A 13,624-nucleotide genomic window follows, 5' to 3' on the forward strand; every position below is an offset into this window, starting at 1 on the left:
CAGTTGGGCGACTGCCCGAGCAGCTGTATGCGGCGGCAGTCCACCTGGGGAGTCACGGACTGCTTGGGGTTAAAATATGGTGACGGACTGACTGACGGCGGTAATTGGGGGTCTGACAGGACGGAGAATCCCCTCTTGAGGCTAGCTGACAACGTGATTGGCTGACAGCGTGACAGACAGACCGGCGTACGGGCAGGGCGACCGGCGTACGGGCACGGCCTCCGGCAACCTCAGCCGCCCTTGCTGCCGCTGCCGCCCCTCAGACGCACTCTCGCAAAGCACTGGCGAGCACCCGCCTTCGGGACCGAGCCGAGTGGCTGGGAGGGGTCCCGTCACGGCTCGCCGGTTGGTCCGCGCAGGCGCTGCTCGCTGCGCGGCGCGGCCAATAGGCTGCGCGTTCTCGGCCACGCCCGCGCGAGCTCTCTTCTCGCGAGGCCGGTTAGGCCCGAATGTCGTTAGCCGTGGGGAAAGATGGCGGAAAATTTAAAAGGTGAAGCAGTGGCGGCAGCGACGCGGGCCCGCTGGCAGGCTGGGTGGGCTGGAGGGGTGGCGTCGCGGACTCGGGGCCCCCGGCGTCCGAGGCCACCGGGCCGGGAGCCGGAAGGTCGGCGCCAAAAGGCTGGGGCTCGAGGCGCGCGGGCCTGGCGCGCGGGGCTGGGCGGGGCTGAGGGGAGGGGGCGCGTGCCTTGGAACACGGCGGGCGCGGGGCTAAGTGGGGACGCGAGAGGGGGGCGCGCGCCGCAGATTGCGGCCTGACGGTGCGCGCACGCGCGGGGGCTTGTTGGGGGAGGCCGCGCCCGCGCGCGGGAAAATTGGCCGCCGGTGACCGTTACCCTCTTGGTGTCCACGCGAGACGCCGGAAGGGGAGGGGAGGGAAGGGGACGGACCTCCTTTTCAGAGTTGGGGGACAGGGGATTCTTCAGGGGGAGGGTATCTGCTCGCAGCGTGACGGGGGAAGGATTTGAGGCAGAGAGAACTCTCCCAGGAAGAGGGGAAGAGGACTTCCCTAATGGGAGAGCTGGGCTCCCTCACGCGCAGGCAAAGACGGGTGACTCAGTGTGTTGGGGAAGGTGGGCCCCTCTGGATGAGGGAAGCTGCGGGGAGGATGGGTTCCACAGGTGTGAGGGGGAGCTCTGAGGGTAGGAGAGTCCACCTGTGGTCAGTGCAGAGACAGCAACATATGTGAGTTGGGATCACATTAGTTGGGGCTTCAAATGCAACTTTGCAAGGGAAGAGGCATCATAGGGAAAGGAAGGCGTGGGCACAGGCCGAGTCTCCACTAGGCCTGTCTTAAGAGGAGGGGTGGAAATGCACACGTAATAATTTTGCAGAGCTCTTGTACATTTGTAGGTTGACATCTAGAGTATTTAACCATGAGTTTCGGTTTTTGTAATGGAAGGTAGAAAATATTAAACATTTTTAAAAGATGAAACAGGATGAGGACTGACTGATTACATTTGGAACAAGGGTTTTGTGAAATGATTTGATAAAATGGCTTCTAAAGCACAGCAATTAAGAATATGCCTTGAACCAAAAGAAGCCTTTTAAATTAAAAAATCTGTCCTGAAAAATTTTGGTACCCCCCCCCCCAACCTATTTGTTCTGTCCTTGAATTCAGAGCACACTCCTTTGGGCGAGCTTTACCCCTCAGAGAAATATGAATGAGATAGAAAATCAAAATGCAGCCTGAAAAAATATATCTTATGGATTTAAGGCACCCACATGAATCATTTGGGGAAGCTTCCTGTAATCTAATATCACTTCACAGTCTCTTATTCTTAATTCCAAAATCCAAAAAGCCCTGAAACCTTAAATTTGGTGTCATTCAGTGGCAAAATTAGGCTATCACTGCCACTATCTTGCATCTTTCTCTTATTCAGTGTGAAAATTCACACTTTTTCTGCAGAACTGTTAATGTGTTTGATTATGGGTTGATGCCCTTGACCACACTAGGGCTGTATTAGGGAATGTAGGGGATATACCTAGAACTTCACTTGTAAAATACCCCAAAAGGAATTTGGATTCTAAAACATCTGGCACCAGGAGTTACAGATGAGATTATGGACCAGTCTTTCCAGTTAATGCCTTTGTCTGGTGCCCTGGAGGCTTTAATCCCATCCCTACCCACCCACCTTGGGACAGTGCACCCTACTGAGATGGTGATTGTGCTCTTTCTTTTGCAAAGTGGGGAGAAGGACAATTAGGTCCTGAACTCCTAGGAGGTTTGCAGGCAGTTTAAAGAATGGTATAGATGGAGCTTAAAGCTCCGGAGTCCGGGTGGGGAATAGATTTCCTTTACGACCATCCGTGCATCAGAAACCACTTGGAAGTCTGCTGCTCCAGGGTAAGCCTTGGACAGTGGGCACTGGGGTAGATGGGAGTGGCACATCTTTGTTGTAGAAGGGTCTTAGCATTGGGAAGGCCTGTGGATTAAATTTCACTGACTCTGAGGTAGTCCTTTGGAAGTCCCAGGGATGATTTGGGGTCCTCTTTGACCCCTGGCCTCATCAGGATGCCCAGCAATAGTTCTTTCTGGCCCTCTTTGTTCTAGGCTGCAGTGTGTGTTGCAAATCTTCTTGGAATCAGCTACAGGACCTGTGCCGCCTGGCCAAGCTCTCCTGCCCTGCCCTTGGCATCTCCAAGAGGAACCTCTATGACTTTGAAGTCGAGTACCTGTGCGATTACAAAAAGATCCGCGTGAGTCTGGGGTGACTGTGGCCAGGGCAGAGGTGACTCAAGGAAGCTGGCTTCCTGCCCCCCTCCTCCCCCATTACCCACATCTGTTTCCAAAAGCAGTTTTCTCCTCTGATCTTAAAAATGTAGGATTAGTAGGCCCTCTTATCATCTCCATTTTACAGGTGGGAAAACGAAGTGGCTTTCTGAGAGGGGCAGGAGCCAGAATGAATCCCTAAATAAATCTCTCCTCCCACCTCCCTCTGAATACAAACCAATTGCAAAAATTGGGATGCTGAGCCCAGGAGTGGAGATAATGATAGCTAATGGTTTTGATGATGATGGACAGGGAACCCTGGCATGCTGCAGTCCATGGGGTCGCAAAGAGTCCAACACGACTGAGCGACTGAACTGAACTGAACTGAATGGTTTTGAGCACTTTGTGTGCCAGGCACTTTCTTTTAGAAACTAATTTAATCCCACCAGCAACATTGTAAAATGGCAACTGTTTTAACTGGAGAACAGCCTGGAGCCAGAATGCTTCAGTTCACATCCAGGCTGTGTAACCCTGGAAAACTTAACCCAATTCTCTGTACTTCATTTTCCTCATCTATAAAATGGGGATAATTAGCAGTATCTACCTTATATAGAGTTGTAAGGGTTAAATTAGCTAATAATACAAATAAATTGCTTAGAACAGTACCTTCTACATAATGAATGCTAGAAAAACATCTGCTCTTTTTTTCTTATTTACAGGATGAGGAAACTGAGGCCCAGTGAAGTTAAATAACTGCCTAAATTTGCACTACTAGGGAGCGGCAGATTCAGGATGTGTACCCAACGTGTTTAGTTGTAGAATCTGTGTAGTTAAACTCTATCCTATAGTGCCTCTCGGCAAGAAAAGATCCTTCTGGCTGCTGTGTGGAGAACAGACCTAGGGGTGAGGGTGGAAGCAGAGGGACAAGTGAGGAGGCTGCTGCTGCACTCCAGGCGAGCAATGAGGGTGGTGACAGAGATTTGAAGTGTAGGGTTCTGGATGTAGCTTGAAGGATTTCCTGAGGGTGGATGTGGGGAGTGTGAGAAAAAGGAGTCAAAGATGACTCTGAGAGGTGAGGCTGAACAGCTAGCAGGAGGGAATAGGTTTGGGAGATAAAATTAAAAGTTGGATTTAGACAGATAGTAAGGGGGAGAGAGGGATTTGAACCTAGTGAGCCTCACTCTGAAAGCCCATGTTTTTTAATCACTGCAAAGAGTCATTCTAGGAAAGGAGCGGTTTGGGTGTTGCCCACAGCCGTTGGGATGGAAGTGCCACAAGAGCTGGCCCAAGGGTCTTGTCTGTCACTTACAGTGCCCCCACCCCTTCCCCACCCCCCCCCAGGAACAGGAGTATTACCTGGTAAAATGGCGTGGGTACCCAGACTCCGAGAGCACTTGGGAACCACGGCAGAATCTCAAGTGTGTGCGCATTCTCAAGCAGTTCCACAAGGACTTGGAAAGGGAGCTGCTCCGGCGGCACCACCGGTCAAAGCCACCCCGGCACCTGGACCCAAGCCTGGCCAACTACCTGGTGCAGAAGGCCAAGCAGAGGCGGGCACTCCGGCGCTGGGAGCAGGAGCTCAATGCCAAGCGCAGCCACCTGGGACGCATCACCGTGGAGAACGAAGTGGACCTGGATGGCCCCCCACGGGCCTTCGTGTACATCAACGAGTACCGTGTTGGTGAGGGCATCACCCTCAACCAGGTGGCTGTGGGCTGCGAGTGCCAGGACTGTCTGTGGGCACCGGCCGGAGGCTGCTGCCCTGGGGCGTCACTGCACAAGTTTGCCTACAATGACCAGGGCCAGGTGCGCCTGCGAGCCGGGCTGCCCATCTATGAGTGCAACTCCCGCTGCCGCTGTGGCTATGACTGCCCCAACCGCGTGGTACAGAAGGGCATCCGCTACGACCTCTGCATCTTCCGCACGGATGATGGACGCGGCTGGGGTGTCCGCACGCTGGAGAAGATCCGCAAGAACAGTTTCGTCATGGAGTACGTGGGCGAGGTAGGGAGACAGGGCTTGGTGGGTGTGTATGGCTCTCCCCACTGTGTGTTCCCACCCTGAGCGCCTGCCTCTCCCCGCTGTATGCCCGAAGCTCCCCTGCTTTCCGTGGGGGAAAGGTGTTGAGGGGGTAACCTGAGTGTGAGAGGGACATCCTGGCAGGGGCACATATTCCACGCTGGTAGTTAAAGGCATGTTGAAATACCTTCAAGCCGGGTTTACTTCATAAGGGTACCTAGCAAAGAGGTAAGTGGGAACTGAAATCCAGGCAGCATTCCTTTTAACAGGCCACATGGTCTGCACAGGATTGCATCATCTGAAAAGGCACTTCCTCTTCTCATTTCTTGAGGGTCCAGCTTATCACCAGGCAGTGTCTGCCCAGGAGCACTTTTTTTTTTTTTTTTTTTTACTAATCTGCACAAAAAGAACACAGTCTGCCTTGGGCGGGAAGCAGGGGCGGGGTTGGCTACCTCCTCCTCTAGCCACTGCAGGACACTGGGGCAAAGCTGATGCTGTGTTAGGCAGGCTGTCTGCATGCCAGACAACATCTTAGGGGCTTCACATGTTCTAAATCCATTTGCTCCTGTAACTGTCTACATGGGCATGTGGGTGGTATCCTTCCACCCAAATGGCATGGCTGCCTAGGTTCTTTCCCTCTTGTGCCTTTACCGTGGCTTTGAGCTGCCTCTGATCCTCAGTGTTGCCTGGTGGGTGGGCTGAGCGGGGCAGAAGGGGAGGTATCTAATGGGCCGGGCCAGGATATGGTGCATATCATGTCTGCCCACACCTATTGGCTGGAACCAAGTCATGGGCCTTACTTCAGTTCAAAGGCAGCTGCAAAGCATGATTCAGCCATATGCCCAAGTGGAAAACAAAAGGGGGTTGGGTGAATAACTAGCAGGTGTCTGCAACAGCAAGTTCCGAAGTGGGTCACGGTGGGCATTTGGGGTGAGACAGTTGTTACATAGGACTGTCTCATGCGTTGGGGAACATTTAACATCCCTGGACCGTGACCATTTAAATCCAAGAGTGTACCTTGTCACAGGGACAGCCCCAAACACCTCTGTATTTCTGTGGGTCTCTTGGGGTGTGATACAGCTGGGAGGTGACAGCATTGGCTATAGTGATAACAGTGATGAAGAGGAGAGGCTCCTGTTCTGAGGAATTTATGTGTGCGTGCTTAATTGCTTCAGTTATGTCTGACTCTTTGCGACCCTACGGACTGTAGCCTGCCAGGCTCCTCTGTCCACGGGATTCTCCAGGCAAGAATACTTGAGTGGGTTTCCATGCCCTCCTCCAGGGAATCTTCCTGACCCAGGGATCAAAGCCATGTCTCTTAACATCTCCTGCATTGGCAGGTGGGTTTTTTTTTTGTTTTTTTTTTTAAACCACTAGCACCACCTGGAAAGCCCTGGAGAACTATAGAGAGGGTCATAGCCCCAGGGGGTGGGGGGAACAGAAACTGTCTAGAGACTGAGCAGTCCACACTTCAGAGGACCCTGACAGTCTGAACGAAGAGATAGCCACACCCCAGACAATCCTGGGGGTCGGGTGGAGTAAATGTCCATGTGTCGGAGGACTTGACAGTCTAGAGGAAGGAGGAGGCGGCCACAGCTCAGAGGGTTCCTGATAGTCTGTAGGAAGAGGTGGCTATGTCCCAGCACGACCCAAGGAAGAGGGCAAGCTCTCCAGAGGACCCTGGCAGTCCGAGTTAAGAAGTGTCCACGCTCACGCTGCCCTGACAGGAAAGTGAAGTGTCCTTACCCCAGCGGCATAGTGACAGTCAAGAAGCTCAGGTGTACCAAAGAGGCTCTGACAGCCTGGAGGGAGTGTCCACACCCTCAGAGCCCTGACACTCCAATGGAGATATTTAGGTCTTAGAGGGAGAGCAACAGTGTGGAAGAGATGTCACAGCCCAGAGGGGTCGTAGCCATGCAGGGGAGGTGGCATTCACACCCACAGGAGTCAGCGGTCCTGAGGAAGTCCAGAGCAGGGGTGTACCTAGCTTCACCGCACTGGCTGTCTCTGGAGGAGTTGTCAGCAGCACAGGAAGATGCTGACAGGTGAGGAGGAGGAAGAGTCTTCAGCTCATTGGCAACCCCAAGGTCCCACGAGCCCGACTCCTTTCACACCATTCTTCCTTACCGTCCTTACTCCTCCATGCTATAAACATGGCAGTTACTGGGGACCCTCTCATTCCCTATCCTCACTCTTCCCACATTCTCTTCAAGGTATTTCTTGGCTTCCCTCCTGCCACATTCAGTGACTTCCAGGCCCACCTCTGACATCCTTAGACCTATGGGGCCTCCTGATGGCAGCACAGGCCCCCAAACACTGCCAGGTCCAAAACCACCCCCCTGCATCCCACTCTGACAAGGCAGCATGGCAGAGGGCTCAGGAGGATGGAGTCTGGGTGCCTGAGGCTGAATCCCAGCTCCACCACTCATCAGCAGTCACTTAACCTGTTTGTGTCTTAGTCTCCTAATCTGTGTAACAGGAATGATAATAGCACCCACCTCATAGACTTGTTCCAAGAACTAAAGTGAGTTATGATGTGTGAAGCATTTGGTGTTCAGTACACAGTAAGTCTTCAGACAACGTTAGCCATTATAGTCCAAAATTCAGAACATCCAAAATGCCCAGAAACCAAAAATTTCTGTAGCCTACCTGGCTACAAAAGCCAACTAGACCAGATATATGCCTATTTGCAGTCTGTTTACCCCACTTGGTGTGCATATTCATCATTTTGCAGAAATCTTACTAGATTATGTGGTGCTGGCCTACTGGGTGTTACATAATCGGGGGCATACCCCTGACCCCCTCCACTCTGGAACCCAGTTCACTCTCCACCTCTGCTCTGTCAGTCCCTACACCATTGTGCTTCCACGTTCATCAGAACATCACCACCCTAACCCACCAGAGAACATAGCCTAGGTTATCCATTCTGAAACATGCACTTTCTTCATGTTTTTTTCAACTCTGAAATGAAAGTGAACCTCACTTTAATTAGTTTAATTAAATGATGGCATATCATCATTTAATTAGCAGAAGTTTTTTTTTTCTTGGGAAAGGGCACACAAAAGATGGGAGCCTGTTAGATTTTGACAAGCTACAGTACTCAGCCACTCCTAACACGAAAACAAACAGAAACCCCTTTCACATATCTGAACTTGTTGGATTCTTACAACAGCCCCTGTCAAGTTGGGATTATTGTCATCTCCATTCTACAGATGAGAAAACTGAGGCACAGAGAGGTAACGTGCTCAGAGTCACCATGCTAGTAAAGTGGGCCCAAATGTCTAAAACTGGTGTCCTGCCAGACCTGGTGGAGTGTTGTGGTTTGGGTTTGTTTGTTTGTTTCATTTGGCTGAGAAAACAGGCACAGGGAGAGAACATTCAGGATCCCATATCCAGGAGGGGGCAGAGCAGCAACTGGCTTCTGAGTCTTCTGGTTCCCATTCCCATCAAAACCCTTTCCCAGCTGCCAGCTTCTAGCCCATCTGTATTCCCTAGTCACCCTGGTAGGGAGCAGGGACATGGACTGTTTTGCTCCCAGGTTTTTTTTGGGGTGGACCAACCCTTACAGAGTGGGGCTGAAAAGAAGCCAGAAGGAACCCTTTGTGCCCTGCAGGGTCTACAGTGTGACTCACTCATGGGGAGCCTGAGGGAGCAGGTAGGGGAAGAACGGACAGGAAAATAGAAACTGGGGAGGGACCCAAAGGGAAAAACCAGCCCAGGCACCACCTGGTCTGCTCATGAGCCCAGGAGAGGCTGCCCTTTGATCCCAGGCTTCTAGAGGCAGCAGTGGGTGGGGAGCGGGAGCTTCAGGAAGGCTGCACAGATAAGTGACATCTGTGGGAGCTGACATCAGAAGGAAGAGCGTGTTCTCTGGGAGGTGGAGGGAAGCTGACCTTGATGTACTCCTACTCAGAATACTTCTGTGACTCCTGTTTTGTCCCACAGGAGAGAGTCCCCACTCTTCAATCTGGTCAAAGCCCTTTTGTGATCTGCAGTTCCCTTTAGATGGTATCTCTCTTCCACTGCCCCTCAAGCTCTAAGCACTAACGACTGTGATCCATGAAGGTCAGACCGGCCTGGTCCCTGTGTTCTCCCAGCAGTGACCCCCAAGGGCCAGTACCAGCCTGGTCCTGTGTCTCCCCCACTCAGCTGTGACCCCTGAGTACTGGGGCCAGGCACAGGGTAGGCCCCATGGAAATCCACTGAATGAATGAGTGAACAAACAGAAATTGCGATGGGGAAGCCAGGTTCCTCAAGGAATGGAGCTGGAGTAAGGGGCAGTAAGCAGCGTGACACAGGGGATAAGCCTGCATCGGCTGTTAATCAGCCTTCAGCATGGAGCAGAGGCTGGAGGTGGTGATGGAGGAGGCAAGAGAAAACAGAGGCTGGTCACAGGCTGGCATGAGAATGAGCAAGAAAGGAGGCTGGGGTGGGTCTCAGGCTTATGTCCAGTGTGGCAGGAGGGTAGTGTTGGGCAGTGGTCTCTGACAGAGGGAGAGGGAAGAAGATGGGATATGGCAAGAAGAGAGTATCTGAGCTGCCTTTAGGGCCACCGCTGGATTGAGGTCAGGGCTCTGAGCTAGAGAGTAGAATACACATGACAGGTGTCTACTGTGTGTCAGCAGCGTACTGTGCTGGCACTTGTGGCTGATAGGCAGCAAGAACCCAGGAGTGGAGAATGAGGCCGGCCCTGGTCTAGGGGCACCCAGGCTGAGGAAGGGGAAGTCTTGGCTACTGGTGGGACCTCACCCAGAGGCAGCATGGTCGGGGATTACCAGAAGGCTGTGGTTGACCAGGAAGAGGTGACATGAGGGATAGAGAGGAGGGGTGGTGTGTGGCGGGGGTTGGGGTGAGGAGTCCATCGCCAGCACTTGGGAGGCAAGGACAGGCTGGGCTAGGATAGTGGTCCGGTTACTAGGACAGGCGGGGACCCAGCTGGGGAGGAGGATACGCCTCCTGCTGTCTTAAATACCAGCTGTTGGCAGTGCACAGTGTTAGGCCTGAGTGAGGTGGTCTCATCTGTGCTCTGGTCTCCTTACTTTCCTCTTCCTTCTCTGTCTGAGTTTTTGGCCTCCACCTCTTTTTTGTGCTATCAGACTCTGGGGTCTTGGCCTTTTCTCTGGACCTGGGACCTTTGCATTAAGATTCTGTGTGTCTAACTCTGCCTCTGGTATCTGAGTCTCTTTCTCATTCATTCAGTCTCCCTTTCCCCAGGCCTCTCGTGCTCACTATGTGCTTTTTGCTGTCTGCACTGCCCTGCATAGGCTTCCCAGGTGGAACAGTGGTAAAGAATTCACCTGCCAGTGCAGGAATCATAAGGGACGTGGGTTTGATCCCTGGGTCAGGAAGACCCCCTGGAGAAGGGAATGGCAACCCACTCCAGTATTCTTGCTTGGAGAATCCCATGGAGAGAGGAGTCTGGCGGGCTATAGTTCTTGGGGTTGCAAAGAGTTGGACACGACTGAGAACACAGTGCACACACCGACCTGCACTGGCTTGATTCTCTTGTGCTGGTCCTTCAGTGCCTCAGGCTCTCTTGCCCTGGATCAGCCTCTCACTCCCACTCTCCCCACCCTTCTCTATTCAGCCCTGGGTCTTTTTCTTCCTCACCTTTGATGTGGGTCTCTCACTAAGGAGGTTTCTCTCTCACTTCTGGACCTTGTGACCGGCCTCCACCTACCATTGAGAGACTCACCATACCATCCAGAGGCCTGAGAAGGGCTGCCAGCCCTTGTGTGTCACTACTGAGCCAGCCACAGGGGTGCCTCCTTGCTCCCTTGTTCTTCAGGGGGCCAGGATGGGGGTCAGGAGCTCTGCTGGCTTTCCTGAACCTTCTGGGCCAATCTCCTCTCCCCTGTGGCCTTCTCCCCAGATCATTACCTCAGAGGAGGCAGAGCGGCGGGGCCAGATCTATGACCGCCAGGGTGCCACCTACCTCTTCGACCTGGACTACGTGGAGGATGTGTACACTGTGGACGCCGCCTATTACGGCAACATCTCTCACTTTGTCAACCACAGTGTGGGTACCCGCAGGTGGGCAGGGGGTTGGGAGGAGCAGGCTGGGGCCCCTCCTCACCCTCCTGCCGTTTTTTGTTTTTTGCCCAGTGTGACCCCAACCTCCAGGTGTACAACGTCTTCATAGACAACCTTGATGAGCGGCTGCCCCGCATTGCTTTCTTTGCCACCAGAACCATCCGGGCAGGCGAGGAGCTCACCTTTGATTACAACATGCAAGGTGGGGGTGGCAGGGGACTGGGGGCAGGGACACACAATGACATGGGACATGAGGACCCCTCCCCAAGGAGCTTTAAGATGCTCTTCCTCACTCCCAGTCTCCTATCTGGACTCCTGGATTCATGCCTACCCTTTGCAGATCCCTTCATTCCTAACCACTGGACCCCAAGCCCGAGACCCTCATACCAGCTTCTCCTGAGGCTCCTGGGGGAGGATGTTTGGCTCAAGAGTTGAGACACTCCTCCTGATTGCAATCTTGTCTGAATTTCCCCAGTCCCCCAACCTTCACTCTCCTAACCCCCTTTGACCTCCTCATTCCAAGCCTCTGGACACCCTTGTGGCCTCCAGCCAGTCCCTTTCTTGACAAACTAGCCACCTCTGAGACACTCAAGGGGAATCTTTGGCAGGAGAGTTCAGATGCCCCTCTGGATGCCCAGGTGACCCTCCATTCCTGACCCCTGTCTGACACAACCCTCTCGGTTACCCCGACAGTTCCCTGCCTCCTCCGAGAACCCTCACTCCTGGCCATCTTCCTAACACCTGAACACCCCTCTAGTGGAAGCCCTGGCCCCTGCCCGAAACCACCAACCCTATGCCCCACTACCTGACTCAGATCTCAGACCTGCTCCCCGCCCCTCAGACTCCTGGGTCCTGTGGTAAAAAGGGCAGTGGGACCCCTCCATCTTGGCCTTCTGTCTAACAAGTACCCCCCTCCGGCTGTGACTCCACAGTGGACCCGGTGGACATGGAGAGCACACGCATGGACTCCAACTTTGGCCTGGCTGGGCTCCCCGGCTCTCCCAAGAAGCGGGTCCGCATTGAATGCAAGTGTGGGACTGAATCCTGCCGCAAATACCTCTTCTAGCCCCGTGAAGTCTGAGGCCAGACTGACCAAGGGAGGCTAAAAAGCTGCCCACCCCACCTACCCACTGCTGCCCTCCTGTTGAAGAACAACTGCCAGGGCCTCCTGCCTGCCTCCGCCTGCCCCCTGCTCAGGGCTGCATGGCCATGGGGAAGATGGACTCCAGGAGTCCCCTCTCCCTGTCCCAGCCCCATCCATGGGTTGCACTTACAAACCCCTGCCCACCTTCAGAAGTGATTTTTCAACACCAGGACTTTCTGCAGTTGGGATTCATGGCCTAGCAAGGCGGTCTGAGGGCTGAGCCTCAGCCCATACCCAAAGTAGAAACGTTTGTTTTTGCACCTGCTTCTGGCCAGAGCTTGAAGGGTCTGCTGCAGGCCCTCTCCCTGCTGCCCCAAGGGTGTGAGGAAGCATTCCCAGGACAGGCTGACCCCAGAGCCCAGGATTCCCAGTCCATTCACCTCCCCTGCCACAGAAATGTGCTAGTGAAGTGGGGGGGGGGGCGGTCTTCAAGGGCTGCAGGCTGTGGCTGGGTCCTGCTCATGCTTGCATGCTGGCTGGTGTTGGCCTGACAGCTGTAGGGTCTCCTTTTCAAAGCTGTGCCTCTGAGAAGCAGACACCCACATGCCACTAGAGGAGAGTGGATGCCCACAGCCTGTTGGCCAGTGAGAGGCAGCCCAGACTTTGCCTGTCCTTAAGGTGGGCAACCCACTCCAGTATTCTTGCCTGAAAAATCCCATGGACAGAGGAACCTGGTAGGCTACAGTCCATGGGGTCACAAAGAGTTGGACATGACTAAGCGACTTCACTTCACTAAGGTGGGCTGGGACTCAGCTCTGCCTTTGCAACAGCTAGAAGGTGCCCAGGGCTCTTGAGCTCAAAGGATGCTGGGAGCCCTTAACCTGCAGCGTGAGGACTGCTGATAGCACCCAGAGCTGGGCCCAAGACCTAGCTAGGCTGTAGACAGCACTTAGACAAAATGTGCATGGATGGGATACTGAGGAGGTGCCAGGCACTGGGCTGAGCACCTGGTCCACGTGGATCGTCTCAGGGAAGCCTTGAAAACTATGGAGGTGGATCCCAGGAAAGGGCCCGTGTGGCAGAAGGCAAAGCACAGACCAAGAATGGGGTGGGGCTGGCTTACCCACCAGGGTGTGGCGAGGTGAGGGGAAGCCCCTGTCGCCTCCTAGCCCTCCAGCCCTTTGCACTCACCTTGGGTCCTCTGGTCTCAGTTCCCTGCCCACAAATGTATAAAAGGTGAAGGCGCTGATGGCTGCCTCATCCCTTGCTTCCCCTGTGAGGTCTTCTCTAGGAAGCCTTCCATCCCTGACTACCTGTGCGCAGTGTCCCCACGTGAGACTGTGTGCCCTGCCAGCAGATGCCAGATCTGTGTGTCTGTTTTTGTGTGTCTGTGCTCCCCACCCCCAGACTGACCTTCAGGCTTGTACTGAATCTGATTCTCCTCTTGTATATCCCCTTGGCCCTCCCAGTCTGGGAATGGGCGTCAATAAAACAGGTTATTGACTGAAAAAACCAAGGCGTGGGGATTGAAGACCTTGTGTAGGTGGGGGTTGGGGAGATGAGAGGCTGGGAGCAGGGGTGCCCAGGAATGCAGTCCTCCAACCTCAGCCATTTAACATTTCCTGCAGTGTACCACTTGCACCACCGTCTGCATACATGCTGACCTAAGATAAGCTTGCTTTATACTTAAATGTTATCATACACTGGACAAGCAAGCTAAATCCATTGCTGTTGAAATGGACAAACCATTATCACTGGCCATACATATGACACAATTC

General features: G+C 53.6%; 1 protein-coding gene across 1 annotated transcript; it reads left to right on the forward strand.

Annotated features, from left to right (window-relative positions):
• The first annotated feature begins 447 nt into the window (after positions 1 to 447).
• Positions 448 to 13,358, forward strand: SUV39H1 (SUV39H1 histone lysine methyltransferase). The gene is given in 6 exon segments (NM_001046264.2): positions 448 to 490; positions 2,552 to 2,697; positions 4,052 to 4,714; positions 10,602 to 10,748; positions 10,835 to 10,964; positions 11,695 to 13,358. Coding segments are annotated over 6 exon segments (1,239 nt in total). The 5' UTR covers positions 448 to 471; the 3' UTR covers positions 11,829 to 13,358.
• The last annotated feature ends 266 nt before the right edge of the window (positions 13,359 to 13,624 follow it).

This window comes from Bos taurus, chromosome X (assembly GCF_002263795.3).
Source record: "Bos taurus isolate L1 Dominette 01449 registration number 42190680 breed Hereford chromosome X, ARS-UCD2.0, whole genome shotgun sequence".
Lineage (NCBI taxonomy): Eukaryota > Metazoa > Chordata > Mammalia > Artiodactyla > Bovidae > Bos > Bos taurus.